Source organism: Bombina bombina, chromosome 2 (genome assembly GCF_027579735.1).
Source record: "Bombina bombina isolate aBomBom1 chromosome 2, aBomBom1.pri, whole genome shotgun sequence".
In the NCBI taxonomy this organism is placed as follows: Eukaryota; Metazoa; Chordata; class Amphibia; order Anura; family Bombinatoridae; genus Bombina; species Bombina bombina.
This window is the reverse complement of record NC_069500.1, coordinates 245,869,559-245,890,564: the sequence shown is the minus strand read 5'-3', so window position 1 is coordinate 245,890,564 and position 21,006 is coordinate 245,869,559. Positions and strand designations below refer to the sequence as shown.

The following is a 21,006-nucleotide window of genomic DNA, read 5'->3' as shown; positions in this document are numbered from 1 at the left end:
GAAATCTTTAGTTGCTTGTAAGTAGAACTTTAAAGAACGAACCACATCAAGATTGTGCAACAGACGTTCCTTCTTTGATGAAGGATTAGGACACAGTGAAGGAACAACAATTTCCTGATTGATATTCCTATTAGAAAAAACCTTAGGAAGGAATCCAGGTTTGGTACGCAAAACCACCATATCTGCATGGAAAACAAGGTAAGGTGAGTCACACTGTAAAGCAGATAACTCAGAAACTCTTCGAGCCAAAGAGATAGCTACTAAAAACAAAACTTTCCAAGATAGAAGCTTAATATCTATGGAATGCATAGGTTCAAACGGAACCCCTTGAAGAACTTTAAGAACTAAGTTTAGGCTCCATGGCGGAGCAACAGGTTTAAATACAGGCTTGATCCTGACTAAGGCCTGACTAAACGCTTGAACGTCTGGGACATCTGCCAGACGTTTGTGTAAAAGAATAGACAAAGCAGATATTTGTCCTTTTAAGGAACTAGCTGATAATCCCTTCTCCAATCCTTCTTGGAGAAAAGACAATATTCTAGAAATCCTAATCTTACTCCATGAGTAACCCTTGGATTCACACCAATAAAGATATTTGCACCAAATCTTATGATAGATTTACCTGGTGACAGGCTTTCTAGCTTGAATCAGGGTATCAATGACCGACTCAGAGAAACCATGCTTTGATAGAAACAGACGTTCAATCTCCAAGCAGTCAGACGCAGAGAAATTAGATTTGGATGTTTGAATGGACCTTGGATTAGAAGGTCCTGCCTCATTGGCAGAGTCCACGGTGGAACAGATGAAATGTCCACTAGGTCGGCATACCAAGTCCTGCGTGGCCACGCAGGTGCTATCAGAATCACCGAAGCTCTCTCCTGCTTGATTCTGGCAACCAGACGTGGGAGGAGAGGAAACGGTGGAAAGACATAGGCCAGATTGAAGGACCAGGGCACTGCTAGAGCATCTATCAGCCTGGGGATCCCGGGACCTGGACCCGTAACAAGGAAGTTTGGCGTTCTGATGGGACGCCATCAGATCCAATTCTGGTGTGCCCCATAGCTGAGTCAGCTGGGCAAATACCTCCGGATGGAGCTCCCACTCCCCCGAATGAAAAGTCTGATGACTTAGGAAATCCGCCTCCCAGTTCTCTACCCCTGGGATATGGATTGCTGAGAGATGGCAAGAGTGATCCTCCGCCCATCGGATTATTTTGGTTACCTCCATCATCGCTAGAGAACTCCGTGTTCCTCCTTGATGATTGATATAAGCTACAGTCGTGATGTTGCCCGACTGAAATCTGATGAATTTGGCCGCAGCTAGCTGAGGCCACGTCTGAAGCGCATTGAATATCGCTCGCAGTTCTAGAATGTTTATCGGGAGGAGAGTTTCCTCCCGAGACCATAAGCCCTGTGCTTTCAGGGAGTTACAGACTGCACCCCAGCCTAGTAGGCTGGCATCTGTCGTTACTATGAGCCACTCTGGCCTGCGGAAACACATTCCCTGAGACAACCACCAGAGAAGAGAATCTCTGGTTTCCTGGTCCAGATTCAGTTAAGGAGATATATCTGCATAATCCCCATTCCACTGTCTGAGCATGCATAGTTGCAGTGGTCTGAGGTGTAGGCGGGCAAAAGGAATTATGTCCATTGCCGCTACCATGAGTTTGATTACCTCTAAAAACTGAGCCACTGATGGCCGAGGAATGGAATGAAGAGCTCGGCAAGTGGTTAAGAGTTTTGATTTTCTGACCTCCGTCAGAAATATTTTCATGTTCACCTTTCACCCGTGAGATCTCAGAAAAGCCAACACGATGTCCGTGTGAGACTTGGCTAGCTGGAAAGTCGACGCCTGAATTAAGATGTCGTCTAGATAAGGCGTCACTGCTATGACCGCGGTCTTAGAACCGCCAAAAGGGACCCTAGCACCTTTGTGAAAATTCTGGGAGCCGTGGCCAACCCGAAGGGAAGGGCCACGAACTGGTAATGTCTGTCCAGAAAGGCAAATCTGAGGAATTGATGATGATCTCTGTGAATAGGGATGTGAAGATACGCATCCTTTAAGTCCACGGTAGCCATATATTGACCCTCCTGGATCAACGGTAGAATAGTCCGAATAGTCTCCATCTTGAATGATGGTACTCTGAGGAATTTGTTTAGAATTTTGAGATCCAAGATTGGCCTGAAAGATACCTCTTTTTTGGGAACCACAAACAGGTTTGAGTAAAACCCTAGCTCTTGTTCCACTTTTGGAACTGGGCGGATCACTCCCCTGGTACGTAGGTCTTCTACAAAGCGTAAGAACGCCTCTCTCTTTGTCTGGTTTGCAGACAATTGAGAAATGTGAAATCTCCCCCTTGGGGGAGAGTCTTTGAAGTCCAGAAGATATCCCTGGGACACAATTTCTAAGGCCCAGGAATCGTGAACATCTCTTGCCCAAGCCTGAGCAAAGAGAGAGAGTCTGCCCCCTACTAGATCCGGTGTCGGATCGGGGGCTACCCCTTCATTCTGTCTTAGAGGCAGCTGCAGGCTTCTTGGCCTGTTTACCCTTGTTCCAAGCCTGGTTAGGTCTCCAGACTGACTTGGATTGGGCAAAATTCCCCTCTTGCTTTGCAGCAGGGGAAGCTGAAGCGGGACCACCCTTGAAATTCCGAAAGGAACGAAAATTATTTTGTTTGGTCCTCATTTTATTTGTTTTATCCTGAGGGAGGGCATGGCCTTTCCCTCCAGTGATGTCTGAAATAATCTCTTTCAGTTCAGGCCCGAATAGGGTCTTTCCTTTGAAAGGGATGTTCAAAAGTTTAGATTTTGATGACACATCAGCAGACCAGGACTTAAGCCATAACGCCCTGCGTGCTAAAATGGCAAAACCTGAATTCTTTGTCGCTAATTTAGCCAGTTGGAAAGCGGCATCTGTAATGAAAGAATTAGCCAACTTAAGGGCCTTAATTCTATTCATAATATCCTCTAATGGAGTCTCCATCTGAAGAGCCTCTTCTAGAGCCTCAAACCAGAAAGCAGCTGCAGTAGTTACAGGAACAATGCACGCAATAGGTTGGAGAAGAAAACCTTGATGAACAAAAAATTTCTTCAGGAGACCCTCTAATTTTTTATCCATAGGATCTTTGAAAGCACAACTGTCTTCTATAGGTATAGTTGTACGCTTAGCAAAAGTAGAAATAGCTCCCTCCACCTTAGGAACCATCTGCCACGAGTCCCGCATGGTGTCAGATATGGGAAACATTTTCTTAAAAACAGGAGGGGGAGTGAACGGAATACCTGGTCTATCCCACGCCTTAGTAACAATATTCACAATCCTCTTAGGGACTGGAAAACATCAGTGTAAACAGGAACCTCTAAGTATTTGTCCATTTTACACAATTTCTCTGGGACCACTATAGGGTCACAATCATCTAGAGTCGCTAATACCTCCCTGAGCAATAAGCGGAGGTGTTCAAGCTTAAATTTAAAGGCCGTCATATCAGAATCTGTCTGAGGGAGCGTCTATCCTGAATCAGAAATTTCTCCCTCAGATAACAAATCCCTTACCCCTACTTCAGAACATTGTGAGGGTATATCGGATACGGCTACTAAAGCGTCAGAAGGCTCAGTAGTTGTTCTTAACCCAGAGCTGTCACGTTTTCCTTGTAAACCAGGCAGTTTGGATAAAACCTCTGTGAGGGTTGTATTCATAACTGTGGCCATGTCTTGTAAAGTAAATGAATTTGACGCACTAGAGGTACTTGGCGTCACTTGTGCGGGCGTTACTGGTTGTGACACTTGGGGAGAGCTAGATGGCAAACCCTCATTTCCTTCTGTCCGAGAATCATTTTAGTGCTAAAATATGCTCTTTATAATTTATAGACATATCAGTGCAAGTGGGACACATTCTAAGAGGGGGTTCCACAATGGCTTCTAAACACATTGAACAAGGATTTTCCTTGATGTCAGACATGTTAAACAGGCTAGTAATGCAACAAGCAAGCTTGGAAAACACTTTAATCAAAGCAAATAACACTTAGAAAAAAACGGTACTGTGCCTTTAAGAGAAAAAAAGATGCACAAACTCTGCAAAACAGTGTAAAAAAGCAGTAAACGCTACGAAATTTTTACAGTAGCATCATAAAGCCTTAGTAACTTTGCACAGCTAGGCAAATAAACGATTAACCCCTTAATGTAAAAACCGGATTGACAAAACGTCAAAAACCGGTAAAAAACGTTCAGCACCTTGCCACAGCTCTGCTGTGGCGCCTAACTGCCCTTTAGGAAAGATTTGTGGGGAAAAAAAACTTCTTTTAAGCCCTCAAACACAGCAGGACACTCTGGAGAAGCAGCTGGATGTCTCTGAGTAAAAGAAACTGCGCAACTGAGGTGCGAAAATAGGCCCCTCCCACCTCACTTGATGTTATGGGCCTAAAAGAAACACACCAGAGTGTTTCTAAACAAGCCATGTGGGTTAATAACCCTTAAACAAGCACAATGACCCCTTAAAGTCCCTCAAAAAATGTTATGTTTGCAATAAAAACTTTTTCCCTATCAGTGTTACCAGTAACTAATGAGCCCTTTATGCAAGCTGGGATTCCTACTAAGTGTCTGAATACAGCTTACCCTTCCCTCATGGGGATATTGCCAGCCTTTTCTAGAATTATCACAGTCTGTCTAGAAAAAAAATAGACTAAACATACCTCAATGCAGCTTAGCATGCAAACCGTTCCCCCAACTGAAGTTTTCCTGTACTCTTCAGCCCTTGTGAGAACAGCAGTGGATCTTAGTTACAAAGTGCTAAGATCATCATCCTCCTTGCAGAAATCTTCATCCCTTTTATGCCAGAGAGTGAATAGTACACACCGGTACCATTTAAAATAACAAACTTTTGCTTGAGAAAATAAAAACTAACATTTTTGTCACCACACTCACTTTACCCTTCCTAGTACTTAGAGTAGGCAAAGAGAATGACTGGGGGTGGAGCTATATGGACAGCTCTGCTGTGGGTGCTTTCTTTGCCTCTTCCTGTAAGGAAGGAGAATATCCCACAAGTATGGATGAATCCGTGGACTCGATACATCTTACAAGAGAAAAAATGTTTACTTTTTTACAAACTTTCTCACTGAAATTATTTACAAACAGTTTGTGCAATTATGGCACAAATGGTTGTAAATGCTTCTCTGTGATCCCCTTTGTTCAGAAATAGCAGACATATATGGCTTTGGCATTTGGTAATTAGAAGTCTGCTAAATGCCGCTGTGCACCACATGTGTATTATGCCCAGCAATGAAGGGGTAAATTAGGGAGCTTGTAGGGTTAATTTAAGTGTAGTAGACAACCCAAAGTATTAATCTAGGCCTATTTTGGTATATTTCATGCCACTATTTCACCGCCAAATGTGATCAAATAAAAAAAAAATTGTTCACTTTTTCACAAACTTTAGGTTTCACACTGAAATTATTTACAAACAGCTTGTGCAATTATGGCACAAATGGTTGTAAATGCTTCTCTGGGATCCCCTTTGTACAGAAATAGCAGACATCTATGGCTTTGGCATTGCTTTTTGGTAATATAAAAGGCCGTTAAATGTCGCTGCGCACCACACTTGTATTATGCCCAGCAGTGAAGAAGTTAATTAGGTAGCTTGTAGGGTTAATTTTAGCTTTAGTGTAGAGATCAGCCTCCCACCTGACACATCCCACCCCCTGACCCCTCCCAAACAGCTCTCTTCCCTCCCCCAACCCACAATTGTCCCCGCCGTCTTAAGTACTGGCAGAAAGTCACCCATATTGTAGCGGTCTCACCTGCTCTGGCCCCTGTGCACGCTCCAGCCCAGCTCCAGTGGCTCTCTCTGCATCGATTGTTAAAAAAAAAAAAAGGTATTGCACGATGCCTCAATATCGAGGCATAGCTGCAATACCCTGAAAGCTGATGGAAGTGATCACGATCGCTTCCACCGCTTGAAACATACAGGGTACTTCCTTGGTCGTTAACAACAGTTTTTTGTAGGACATACCCTGTACGTCCTTGGTCATTAAGGGGTTAATTGCATAATTTAACATAAATGTATTTAATGATAACTTGTGCAATAAAAATTGAACATTTGTAATATTAGCTCATTTTAAATTAATATTGACTAAAATTTCAGCCGGGTAGTCATTTAAATCAGCAAAGTAGTGAACCCACTAAAAAGGTCACTGCACTACATTGTTATGCAAGGAACACAACCTTGCAATCTACTTTCATAATCTTACTACTGACTGTCTAATTGCATGTAACATGCAGCCAGATTAGTAGAGGGGAAATAAGAAAAATATATAACTCAACAAACAGTATATGCATCTGGTAATCCTAATGGGTACACAGGGAGTTAAAAAGACAAACGTCATCTGAGTAAACTGTGTCTACCATATTTATATGTTATGCAAGTGCTGGTGGCAAAATATTATAATTAGAAGAACAAAATAATCCATCCCTATATTATTATGTAGCTAGATGATATTCTGTTCTCTGCTACAACTGAGCACAATGCACAACAAATTAGCATACATTACCATACATTAGACATGATGCTCCATAGGGAAATTGTTAATATCTCAAATTTAGAAATGATGAGTTCTCATCTAATAATTTAGCAAGTTTATACACCACTTTAAAATCATATTTAGAAATTGTTGCTTGATCTTGCTCACATAATGAAATTAAAACAAAAGTCTACAGTAAACTTATTTAAACTGTACTGTAGATAAAGCCACATTGATAAATGTTATAGACTGTAAAATATTTGGCTAAAAACAAAACTGCTTTAAAAATGGAAAAAAAAAATTGATGCAGAATATATCTATTGTAGCTACATAGGGCCATCTAGTGTTTGAAAGTACAAACTGCAGGGCTACAAATCGACACACATCTAAAGAGGTTTTGTGTGTGTGGGCAGGTAAATATAAAAGTATGTATGGCACAAGATTTAATGTTAGGTCACATATATCTTCTAAAATGTAATCCCTCTAGTGGTGATTACTTATTATAAATACACTTAATGCCAAACTGTAGTACTTCTCAGTGTAAGTCTGTATCTCTTTAAATCATTCAAAAACTCTTACTATAAATTAGTAAAATATATGTATATCCCAACAAAACATCAACTAGGCGAAATTCCTTTAATTTATGTTATACTGTATAATGGGTTGATATTCTGAGATATTATATATATATATATAACTTTTTTTTTTTTATTGGTTTGTTCTAATATTACATATTTTTAAAATGATTTTAAGTTGTGGGATTGTTCATATGAGCTCACTAGACACCTAATTCAAAGATATTGTTGAACCCTTACAAAGTTTATAAAAAAAAAAAATATCGATTGGCATCGCCATTTAGCAACAGTAGCAATGTCTAGTTTAAGTATAATTATTTACATCTCTTAGCGCAGGGGTCAGCAACCTTCGGCTCCCAGATGTTTTGGAACTACATTTCCCACGATGCTGAGACACTCTTTAGGCTATCTGAGCATCATGGGAAATGTAGTTACAAAACATCTGGGAGCCGAAGGTTGCTGACCCCTGTCTTAGCGGATCCTTTTGACGCATTAATGTAACCATCTTCGTAGTGTCCAATCAGATCCTTCTCGACCACGTACCCATCACGTAGATGTCATGTGGCCGTAACATGTTGACAAAGTAGACGCCGCACATGAATCACGTAGCGTGGTTTACTGTGAAACAGATCTTGAGCCACAATATGTTATGGTCAAAATAAGTTGGGTTTTAACTTTTTCATATCGGCACCGGGAGCGAGTAAATAAAAACTGAGCCACCTGCTGTCTAAGAACAGCCCAATCGTGCATATACACATCAATGTCACTTTTATCTAGAATGAGACTTATTAATTTCCAATAAAAGTCCTTCTACCAGCTCCCGGTCGCCATTACAGATTGACCCAGAAAGCGCCGGGAGGGAAAAAACACACACACAGAACATTCCTCACTAAGCCCCTAAAGGATAGCCAGTAGTCATGGTCGACAAGGTAATGACCAATGCTAAACACGTCTGTCACGTAGTGAGTCTAAAACATGCCCCATTACTGAAATAAGACGCCATGTGAGGAGTCTTTACTGTGAAAAGAGACATAGTCCCCCACAACACGGTCCAGTCTGCTAAAGCTGTCAGGGGGGGAAAAAACTCTTCACTGACAGAGCCCCTGATTCCCATAAAAGTGCAGGACTCCCTGAGGTATATCTTGAGGAATATCCTATAGAGGAATAAAAACTGCACTTACCTTTTATGCTGTCCGACAGCAAGACAGCCTCAACAGGGTTCGGAGGTCCATTGGGTCCCCTCCTGTAGAAAGATGAAGCCTGAGTTAGATCCAGCTTAGGCCATCACAGAAAGGGCAGCATCACAGTATGGGAGGCGCAGTGAGAATTATGTCCCACCAGTTCCCATTGCTTTGAAGCCACCAAATGCTTCTCTTATTAATTGAAGAGAGTGATTTGGTCTAGGCTACAGCCCAGCACAAAGTAGCACACTTTGGCACTTCTATAAAAAATAATAAACTCTTGATTGAAGAATCTAAAACTAACACCTCACTTTACCTCTTCCTATCACTAACACAGGCAAAGAGAATGACAGGGTTGGGAGGGAAGGGATGAGCTATTTATACAGCTCTGCTGTGGAGCTCTTTGCCTCCTCCTGCTGACCAGGAGGTGATATCCCACAAGTAAGGATGAAATCTGTGGACTCATCGTATCTTGTAAAAGAAAAATAAATGTCTGTCACTCTGGGGTCCCAGCGGCTATTAACAGGCAACACTTTCAGACCTCCTTCCTAGGTAGATATCAGAAGGGTCCGGTGCAACTTCATTTCAATATGCCTGCCCCTCCTTGTGACTTTGACTCTGTGACTGCTGCCTCTGACATACGTTGCAATATGTTTCACCTTTCTGCCTTTTTCAAAGATGTCAGTCTATGCTCCTGAATGTGCTTTTAAACGTCCTCCTCTGTCATTTGATCCTCGTAACAAGCGCATCGGTAACTCCTAATTCTAATCAGTGAACACGTATAGCTTCCATACTTAACACTCTCTTAATGCTGACATGTTATCCATGTATTCCAAACATATATTTCAAAGTCACGAAGATCACCTTTTGAATATTATACCATGACCTTAAAGTGCACGGTGTTGTATGGTATCATTTCCTTCTAAATCCCCACTGTTGAAATATATGTCACTTCCAATATTACAAATAGATCCCTCTGACAAACACTGTACTCTGAGGGGAACCAGCCTCAACTTTATCTGAAAACCTGTCTCTCTCCAGGAATCAAATGCACATCTTCATTCTTCAACCACCTCCAGCAGAAGACAAGACTGAAGACTGGTGAGGTGGGAGGGGTTATATAGAGTTTTTGTGGTTTGGGAATCTTTGCCTCCTCCTGGTGGTAGGGAAGAGTAATTCCTAGGAGTAATGGATCGTGGACTCTCACTACCTGTATGAAAGAAATTAAATTCCTAAAACAGTTTAGTTTCCATTTTCAAATCAAGAAACTAAGCCATCTACAGTACATTTTTATGCACAGCTCAGCTAACAAGAGAAGAACTGCAATAGACTACTGCTTCGTGGATACTTGAAATAGCATGTCACCACCATAATAAAGTTGGATTTTTTATATTTGTAACCAGAATGGAGGACTGGAATGACGTCACAGCACAATACCAGCTGAGAGTTTGAATAGGTCTCTGATACCATACTTGGCCCAGGATTGCAGATGGGGGGTTTCCTTTGATGTATATTGATTACATAAATATGAGTGGACTGTTTCAACTATTTATATTTCATATGGCTGGGGCTCTGAAACTAAGGATTTGCATAAATAAGAACCAGTATTTATTGCAAGCAGAGTATGTGTTTGGCAGTATCTCTGTGTAAAAGCCCTCACACACAGCTTTGCTTGCTACTGAAGAGCTAACACTTCAGTATTGACACACGATTTATGAGGGATTAGGTTTTCTGAAAAATTACATTGTGTCCTTTAAGAAGAACACACAAACTACCAACAATAACATTTAAAAAGCAGTGCTAAAAATAAAGATCACTATTATAAACTGGCTGCCAATGTGTCCATGTCCTCTCTATTATGCCCACTCCTTAGAAACTCCCCTACCTTTGTTATCACTTGGGATTAGGGATGGGTGAATGTGTAAATTTTAGAATTTTGAATGTAGAACGAATGTTATTACCGAAATTCGAATTCTAAATCCGAATGTCGATAAGAACGAATATTCTTAAAAATTCGAAAATCGAATGTTATTTAAAGTTTTCGAATGTCACTTTCGAATTCGAATGTTTATACTTATATTGAATGTCCACATTCGAAATTTCGAATTTAACATTCTATTTAACAAATACTATTCAGAAGTTCAATAGTTCATGTGGTAGGGCGGGAATCTAGTAAATTGATACATAATAGATACAAATATATCATTTCGAATGTTTCCATATAGAATATTGCATAATTCGAATATTACATTTAAAGAAAGCATTAGAAATACTATTACAAACATATAAATTCGAATTTTTCGAATTCGAATATAAATTCGAATTTTTCGAATTCGAATATTGCATAATTCGAATATTACATTTAAAGAAAAAGCTTTAGAAATACTATTACAATATAAATTGGAATTTTTCGAATTCGAATACACGTTTTGCATAATTCGAATATTACATTTAAAGAAAAAGCATTAGAAATACTATTACAATCTAAATTCAAATTTTTCGAATTCGAATACACGTATTGCATAATTCGAATATTACATTTAAAGAAAAAGCATTAGAAATACTATTACAATCTAAATTTGAATTTTTCAGATTCGAATATTGCATAATTCGAATATTACATTTAAAGAAAAAGCATTAGAAATACTATTACAATCTAAATTTGAATTTTTCGAATTCAAATACATGTATTGCATAATTCGAATATTACATTTAAAGAAAAAGCATTAGAAATACTATTACAATCTAAATTCGAATTTTTCGAATTCGAATATTGCATAATTTGAATATTACATTTAAAGAAAAAGCATTAGAAATACTATTACAATCTAAATTCGAATTTTTCGAAAAGAATATTTTCGAATGTAATCATAAAATTCGAAATCGAACATTCGAAAATCGAATTTTAGAATGTTATGTAAACATTCGAAATTCGAACGAACGAATGTGTTAAAATTTGTGCCGTTTTTCGAATGTTGCGAAACATTCGCCCATCCCTACTTGGGATCCCAACAATCAAAGATGAAGAAGCTCCGTTGTGCACACATGACACTACACTGTCACGTATATCCCAAAATGTAACCTTTTTAAAATATTTTGTTTTTCATCACTTATTCCTCCAAAATATCTAAGGTCTATGTAACTGTTTGCATAAACTCTTTAAATTAAAGAGATATATTTTAATAAAATTGTTTAGTTATGAGTCGCAAGACAACCTCGCAATATATTTTTATTATACATTTTGAAGCTGTATCATGCAATTTAGCTCTTAAAATTTTCTGATTCTCAGAACTGGAAAAACACAATGCAGATTTCTCAAGGCTAACCTTCCTACATATATTTCACTAATTGGCTTCAGCAAACAAGTTCAAAACAAAGCAATTTATACTAACATAATGACCATGAATAACAGAAACGTCTTGTAATTACAAGGTTGTAGGTGTGCCTTTTCTTAACCATGGCCCAATTCTTTATCAAAATTTCTTAACAGAGCGAGTTTCTTCTCATTTCTATTGATAAAATGATCAAAATAGTTGGAGATAAATTTGGGACAAAAGAAAAAACAAAAACAAATTCTCATTTCATATTACTCTTCCCTAGACGATTTCTTAGAAGACAAATTAAAGATCTTTACCGTATTTGTTTTAGTATTTTACTCAGATGGAATGACTGCATTCTAAAAGAACCTTATTTAAAATGTTGCTTTGCTATAAATACCTTTTAGTTGCTTGAGGTTGACTTAGTTTCAGCCAGAATAGAATCTGATTGTACTTGCAGCCCCTATAAAATTACACAACTCTTAACTCCACACCTGTTAGAAAGCTACAAAAACTTAAATTATGCCAACCTGATAATTTTCTTCTGTACGGGGAGAATCTACAGCTGCATTAATTACTTTTGGAAAATACAGAACCTGGCTAGCAGGAGGAGGCAAAGACACACCAGCCAAAGGCTTAAATACCTCCCCCACTTCCCTCATCCCCCAGTCATTCTGCCAAGGAAACAAGGAACAGTAGGAGAAATATCAGGGTGAAAAAAGGTGCCAGAAGAACAAATAAAAATAATCTAAGGCCACCCACAGAAAAAAACGGGCGGGGAGCTGTAGACTCTCCCCATATAGAAGAAAAGAACATTATCAGGTAAGCATAACTTAAAGGGACACTGAATCCAATTTTTTTCTTTCGTGATTCAGATAGAGCATGAAATTTTAAGCAGCTGTCTAATTTACTCCTATTATCAAATTTTCTTTATTCTCTTGGTATCTTTATTTGAAATGCAAGAAAGTAAGTTTAGATGCCGGCCCATTTTTGGTGAACAACCTGGGTTATCCTTGCTGATAGGTGGATAAATTCATCCACCAATAAAAAACTGCTGTCCAGAGTTCTCAACCAAGAAAAAAGCTTAGATGACTTTTTCAAATAAAGATAGCAAGAGAACGAAGAAAAACTGATAATAGGAGCAAATTAGAAAGTTGCTTAAAATTGCATGCTCTATCTGAAAAAGAAAAAAATTGAGTTCAGTGTCCTTTTAAATTTTTCTTCTTAAAATGGGGAGAGTCCACAGCTGCATTCTTTACTTTTGGGAAATCAATACCCAAGCTTATAGAGGACACTGAATGCAAAACGGGAGGGAACAAAAAGGCGGCCCATTCTGATGGCACCTCAGCCTGACACAACACAGATTCCCGCTAAGGACAAAACTACTTCAATAAAAGCAGGATGCACAAAAATATGGAAAGAGGACAAGGTAACTGCCCATCAATTAGAACCATAAGGATCCCAGTTAGAGATCACTCTAAATTCTGGACCCCTCATGTGACGAAAGGCAAAGAATGACTGGGGGATGAGGGAAGCGGGGGAGGTATTTAAGCCTTTGGCTGGGGTGTCTTTGTCTCCTCCTGGTGGCCAGGTTCTGTATTTCCCAAAAGTAGCTGTGGACTCTCTTAGTTTTAAGAAGAAAACACTGGTCATGTAACCCAACCTCTGTTTTCACTTTAAACTGCCTGGAGAAATAAGAACTTCTAACAGATTGCGACTGAATTTTTACTGCGCAAAAAAAGCGCTAAAATAGGCCCCTCCCACTCATATTACAACAGTGGGGAAGCTCAGATAACTGTTTCTATGCAGAAAACAAAGATGGCCATGTGGTAAAAATCATGCCCCAATAAGTTTTATCACCAAGTACCTCACAAAAAACGATTAACATGCCATTAAACGTTTTGAACATACATTTTAAAAGTTATGAAGTGTTATTAATAAGCCTGCTACCAGTCGCTTTTACTGCAGTTAAGGCTCATACATTATTTCAGTATTAACAGTATTTTCAGAGTCAATTCCATTGCTTAGAAAAATACATTCAGTGTACACACACTCATCAGCCTAATACCAGTCGCTATCACTGCATTTAAGGCTGAACTTACGTTACATTGGTATCAGCAGTATTTTCTCAGTCAATTCCATTCCTCAGAAAAATAATTTACTGCACATACCTCGTTTGCAGGGGGGCCCTGCATGCTATTCCCCTTTTCTGAAGTTACCTCACTCCTCAGATGAGAACAGCCAGTGGATCTTAGTTACGTCTGCTAAGATCATAGAAAAACGCAGGCAGATTCTTCTTCTAATGCTGCCTGAGAACAAACAGCACACTCCGGTGCCATTTAAAATAACAAACTTTTGATTGAAGGAATAAACTAAGTTAAAAAACACCACAGACCTCTCACAGCGACCTATCTTTAGTTAGGCTGCAAGAGAATGACTGAATATGACATGTGAGGGGAGGAGCTATATAGCAGCTCTGCTTGGGTGATCCTCTTGCAGCTTCCTGTTAGGAAGAGATATATTCCATAAGTAATGGATGACCCGTGGACTGACTACACTTAACAAGAGAAATAAATAGTTTATGCAATTAAAAAGGAAATATCATAGCCAGAAATCACCAGGACAGGGAAGTTATTATTTTCAGCCTACCTTTAGCTTTTTTTTTTTTAATGGTATTGGATGGAAACTAAACATATTTGGCCTTCAATTTTCTGTTTGAAATGTTGTATACTTATTTGTCATTGCTTCTTTCTTTTTCTTTTACCCGTTTTATCTACATTTCCTTGAACTCATTTAAGTATGAAGAAAACATATAAGATCCTTGTTAATGGGACTCCGCTCAGGTTATCCTAACTGTTTTTTTCTTCCATACATTAAATGTGTCTAATGGATATAGATATTTTATTGCTATTGAATATGTGATATTTTGTTGCATTTGTACTTGTTTTATACATTGCATACAACTCTATATTTAAAGGGACATAATACTCATATGCTAAATCACTTGAAACTGATGCAGTATAACTGTAAAAAGATGACAGGAAAATATCACCTGAGCATCTCTATGTAAAAAAGGAAGATATTTTACCTCACAATCTCCTCAGTTCAGCAGAGTAAGTTTTGTGTAAAACGTTATACTCAGTTACTGCTCAGCTGCAGGTAAAAAAAAATTTTTTAGAAAATTAAGAAATGAACAGCAGCCAATCAGAATCAACAGTGCTGAGGTCATGAATTATTTTACTGTGATCTCATGAGATTTCCCTTAACTCATGAGATTTCATTGTAAATTTCCTTACACTGAAAAGGGAAATAACATGAGAGTGCACGAGGCTCAATCCTTCAGCTGTCCTGGGACAGACATACTAATTTGCTGCTTAGAAGTCCTTTACAATGGGATGTGGCTATTGAGAAACTTTTGAGGTAAAATATCTTTCTTTTTTACATAGAGATGTTCAGGTGATATTTTCTAGTCAGCTTTTTACAGCTATGCTGCATCACTTTCAAGTGTTTAAACATTTGGGTATTATGTCCCATTAAGAAAAGAAATATATATATATATCCTAACCCATGACATAAAATTAATTTACATACTATCGTACTCTGAATAGTCTATTACAAATATAACAAAAAGGAGATACAAATGATATGTTACCGTTTACATTTTCATATAAAGATATTTTTTTTTACAACAGAAACCCATTCCAAAATATTCTATAGCAGAAGTGTAATAATAAAGTCTTACCATTGAATTTCTCTGTAGTTTTTGTCTCATAGATTGGCACATTTCAATCATTTGTATTAACTCCGCTCTGGTCACTAGAACTTCAGAAGAATGGTTTTCAATGGCAAGTAAGAATCTGTCTTCCAAACACAAAAGAAGCATAAAAGAATGTAAATGATCAGTTGCAATCAGGTTGACTGAAAGTGACCTCTACTACAGATTGATATTTTTATGCAATTATTCATCTTAAAGAAAGGGTTTAGGATTAGTTTAATTGTACTGCAAGTCTACAGGCTTCACAATTTTCAATTTTACACTTTCAAAAAGCAGCAACAAACTAATAGAGAATATAATATCAGAACACAGCACACATTGAACAACCTCCAATTCAAATGACATAATCTGCTTCTTTGCACACTCATAGTTAAGTACTCAATTATGCATTACATGTTTTGATATATTTAAAATAGGGATTTATACAATTAGTTAAATCAGTTAAAGGGACAGTCTACACCAGAATTGTTATTCTTTTAAAAGATAGATAATCTCTTTATTACCTATTCCCCAGTTTTCCATAACCAACACAGTTATTTTTATATACGTTTAACCTCTGTGATTATCTTGTATCTAAGCCTCTGCAAACTTCCCCTTTATTTCAGTTCTTTTGACAGACTTGCAGTTTTAGCCAATCAGTGCTGGCTCCCAGGTAACTTCACGTGCATGAGCACAGTGTTATCTATATGAAACACATGAACTAATACCATCTAGTGGTAAAAAAAACTGTTAAAATGCATTTTGAAAAGAGGCGGCCTTCAAAGGTCTAAGAAATTAGTATAGGAACCTCCTAGGTTAAGCTTTCAACTAAGAACAAAGCAAAATTGGTAATAAAAGTAAATTGGAAAATTGTTTAAAATGACATGCCCTATCTGAATCATGAAAGTTTATTTTGGACTAGACTGTCCCTTTAACCCCTTAACGACATGCGTCGTACAGGGTACGTCGCACACAACCTGGTCTTTAAAGACCAGCGACGTACCCTGTACGACGTTGGGGTTGAAAGCGGCTGGAAGCGACGTATGGGATATACATTCCTACCAGGAGGGGCAAAGTTTCCCAAACCTCAAAATGCCTATAAATATACCCCTCACCACACCCACAAATCAGTTTAACGCATAGCCAAGAAGTGGGGTGATAAGACAAAAGTGCGAAAGCATAAAAAATAAGGAATTGGAATAATTGTGCTTTATACAAAAAAATCATAACCACCACAAAAAAGGGTCGGCCTCATGGACTCTTGCTAACATGAAAGAAATGAATTTATCAGGTAAGTTCTTACATAAATTATGTTTTCTTTCATGTAATTAGCAAGAGTCCATGAGCTAGTGACGTATGGGATAATGAATACCCAAGATGTGGATCTTCCACGCAAGAGTCACTAGAGAGGGAGGGATAAAATAAAGACAGCCAATTCCGCTGAAAATAATCCACACCCAAAATAAAGTTGAAATCTTATAATGAAAAAAACTGAAATTATAAGCAGAAGAATCAAACTGAAACAGCTGCCTGAAGAACTTTTCTACCAAAAACTGCTTCAGAAGAAGAAAACACATCAAAATGGTAGAATTTAGTAAAAGTATGCAAAGAAGACCAAGTTGCTGCTTTGCAAATCTGATCAACCGAAGCTTCATTCCTAAACGCCCAGGAAGTAGAAACTGACCTAGTAGAATGAGCTGTAATCCTTTGAGGCGGAGTTTTACCCGACTCGACATAAGCATGATGAATTAAAGATTTCAACCAAGACGCCAAAGAAATGTCAGAGGCCTTCTGACCTTTCCTAGAACCGGAAAAGATAACAAATAGACTAGAAGTCTTTCGGAAATTCTTAGTAGCTTCAACATAATATTTCAAAGCTCTAACTACATCCAAAGAATGCAATGATCTCTCCTTAGAATTCTTAGGATTAGGACACAATGAAGGAACCACAATTTCTCTACTAATGTTGTTAGAATTCACAACCTTAGGTAAAAATTTAAAAGAAGTTCGCAACACCGCCTTATCCTGATGAAAAATCAGAAAAGGAGACTCACAAGAAAGAGCAGATAATTCAGAAACTCTTCTAGCCGAAGAGATGGCCAAAAGAAACAAAACTTTCCAAGAAAGTAATTTAATGTCCAGTGAATGCATAGGTTCAAACGGAGGAGCTTGAAGAGCCCCCAGAACCAAATTCAAACTCCAAGGAGGAGAAATTGACTTAATAACAGGTTTTATACGAACCAAAGCTTGTACAAAACAATGTATATCAGGAAGATTAGCAATCTTTCTGTGAAAAAGAACAGAAAGAGCAGAGATTTGTCCTTTCAAGGAACTTGCAGACAAACCTTTGTCCAAACCATCCTGAAGAAACTGTAAAATTCTCAGGATTCTAAAAGAATGCCAGGAAAAATGATGAGAAAGACACCAAGAAATGTAAATCTTCCAGACTCGATAATATATCTTCCTAGATACAGATTTACGAGCCTGTAACATAGTATTAATCACTGAGTCAGAGAAACCTCTTTGACTGAGAATCAAGCGTTCAATCTCCATACCTTTAAATTTAAGGATTTGAGATCCTGATGGAAAAAAGGACCTTGCGACAGAAGGTCTGGTCTTAACGGAAGAGTCCACGGTTGGCAAGTGGCCATCCGGACAAGATCCGCATACCAAAACCTGTGAGGCCATGCTGGAGCCACCAGCAGAACAAACGAGCATTCCTTCAGAATCTTGGAGATTACTCTTGGAAGAAGAACTAGAGGCGGAAAGATATAGGCAGGATGATACTTCCAAGGAAGCGACAATGCATTCACTGCTTCCGCCTGAGGATCCCTGGATCTGGACAGATACCTGGGAAGCTTCTTGTTTAGATGAGAAGCCATCAGATCTATTTCTGGAAGACCCCACATATGAACAATCTGAAGAAATACCTCTGGGTGAAGAGACCATTCTCCCAGATGTAACGTTTGGCGACTGAGATAATCCGCTTCAAATATGATTATTCTAGCAATTCAGTGTATATATGGAATAAAAGTGCTAGGGGGAATTTTAGGGCGAATCAACCTAGGTTTGGCCGTAGGAGAAGGGGCAATAGAAATCGTAGTAGAAATCGTGGTAATGATGGCAAAGGTATTAACAACAAAAAGAATGTGACCTTCTCTGGTAGTGATTCAGAGGGGTCAAGTGAGGGTGAGATTATCAGTGAACAAACCCGGCTAGGGTCAGCCCATGATGATACTGCCCCTCCCAACATCATACATATCCCCCAGATAGCATATACAGATACTATGAGCACTAATCAAGGCTATTTACAACATAACTTAGTAGCAGTTAAACCTAAACAGGGTAACTACACAGAATTTGCACCTAATATGCATTTTCAAAACAGACCTGACACTCTGGCCATTAATCAGGTTTTTCCCCAGGATCAGGATGCATCAGCAGGGGGAGGGAAACAGAACAAACAGAACACACAGCCCAAAGCACATTACACAAAGAACCAGGACAAGTATCAATTGAGGGAACCCCGTCCACAGACCAAGTACAAATAATCAATTCCAAGATTGTAGGCAACGTCATCAATTTATCTTCCAAACAGCTTAGCATTGCACAATATAGTGTTTTGAATAAAGGTTTAAATTTTGCCCCTACTATAGATTTCGATGTTTTTAGAACAATCATGGATGTTAATAAATTAACACGCAATTTGACTTTAAAGAAACATTTTCATGGATTGAGTACACCTGATCATACCGATGTGTCAGTTACCCATGTTGGTACTACCACTAGGGACCCTATTGATTTTGAACACAATTGTGACACCGTCACACTGCAACAGCTGCAGATTGAATCAAGGGGTGGCTCGGGTGGTCGCAACATGGGTCCCAAATTTAAAGAGAAATCCAAATTTTACCCTATTCAAAACAGGGGATCAGTCATTGAAACTTTCTACAACAGGGTTGAAAAGGATCTTTTACAACTAAAGGCCCATCAACCCCCAAGTAAATTCAATTTGTCACTTGCTGAGAAGAGTGCTTTGGCCTCTCTTAAAGAGGACAATAGCCTGGTGATAAAAAATTCTGATAAAGGGGGAATGGTTGTGGTCATGGACCGACAACAGTATATAGATGAAGGCCACAGACAATTATGTAATGAGAACAATTACCTAGTTTTACAAAGGGATCCCACCACTCACTTTCGTTCTAAACTAGCACATCTTTTAGATGATGGATTAGAACAAGGATTTGTGGATCAGGCTACAATGAACTATTTGTTAGTAGATTGTCCTAAAATACCGCTGTTCCATCATTTACCTAAGACACACAAATCCTTGGACAATGTCCAGGGACGGCCGATAGTGAGTGGCGTGGAGTCACTTCTAGGTAATTTGTCTGAGTGGTTGGACGCGATCCTTCAACCCCTTGTTGTCACTCTCCATTCTTACATTAGGGATACTAAACATATCCTTAATGTTATGGAAGAAATAAAATGGACACCACAATCTACATGGCTTACGGTGGATGCAGTGTCGCTCTATTCTAGTATCCCACACTCCAAAGGGATAGAAGCCATTGCCTTTTTTCTGGAACAAAATACTGATTACTCTGATGATTTCATTAAATACATTTTGAAGGTCACTCTTTTTCTTTTGTCGCACAATTTTTTCAAATTTGAGGATGTTTTCTATCTCCAGAGATGTGGTACCGCCATGGGGGCCAAATTTGCTCCCTCCTTTGCTAATCTCTTTCTAGGCTGGTGGGAGTTTTACCACATCTTTGGAGATAGAAACGCCTATAGGAAATGTATCTCTTTTTATAAGAGATACATAGATGATCTTCTCTTCATCTGGTCAGGTAACTCATCTGACATACAGAGATTCATTGACTATCTGAATCAAAATGAAATTGGACTTAGCTTCACCTTTGAAGTGAGTCAGAGTTCAATCAATTATTTGGACATCACCCTGGAGGGTAGTCCCAATGGCAGAATACTTTCCAGGATTTTCAGAAAATCCATTTCAGGTAATTCCTTACTCTTAGGAACAAGTTGCCATCCAAGACATGTTCCCTTTGCTATTGCAAAAGGCGAATATACACGAATCAAAAGGAATTGCACCTCCAATGAGGATTTTGATAATGAGGCAAAAAAATTGGAGACGAGATTAAAGGAAAGAAAGTACCCTAAGAAAGTGATCAAAAGGGCCAAAGAATCTGTACAAGTAATACCAAGAGAGAGCTTATTAAAAACAAAAGATAAGCACAGTACAACTAAACAGGGAATTACTTTTGTCACTACACATAGTACCCAATATCCACAAGTATGTGAGATAATTAGGAAACATTTTCCAATATTGAAGGCTGAGGACAAATTGGTTGACACAGTCCGACAAGGACTTAGATGTGCGTACAGAAAAAGCCCCACTTTGGGCTCCATTCTTTCGCCAACCTTGTTAAAAACTGAGAAAGATGAGAAGGGATCTTGGCTGAGACATACTGGGATGTATAGATGCGGTCACAGAAAGTGTAAGCCCTGTGATTTTGCCAGGGTGACCAAAGAATTTATGAGTGTAAAAACAAAGAAAAGCTATAAGATCAATTCATGCATGAATTGCAAAACAGAATCGGTAGTCTATATGATTGAATGCACTTTGTGCCAGATTCAATATGTGGGA

The 21,006-nt window shown here is 38.7% G+C and overlaps 1 protein-coding gene across 1 annotated transcript in view; it reads right to left on the bottom strand.

Moving 5' to 3' along the window:
- The window catches only part of LOC128646917 (uncharacterized), a 265,084-nt gene that overhangs the window by 158,931 nt on the left and 85,147 nt on the right, over positions 1-21,006 (bottom strand). The window contains exon 6 of the mRNA XM_053699725.1: positions 15,324-15,438. Within this exon, the coding sequence (XP_053555700.1) occupies positions 15,324-15,438 (115 nt within the window). The remainder of the gene's footprint in view (positions 1-15,323; positions 15,439-21,006) is intronic.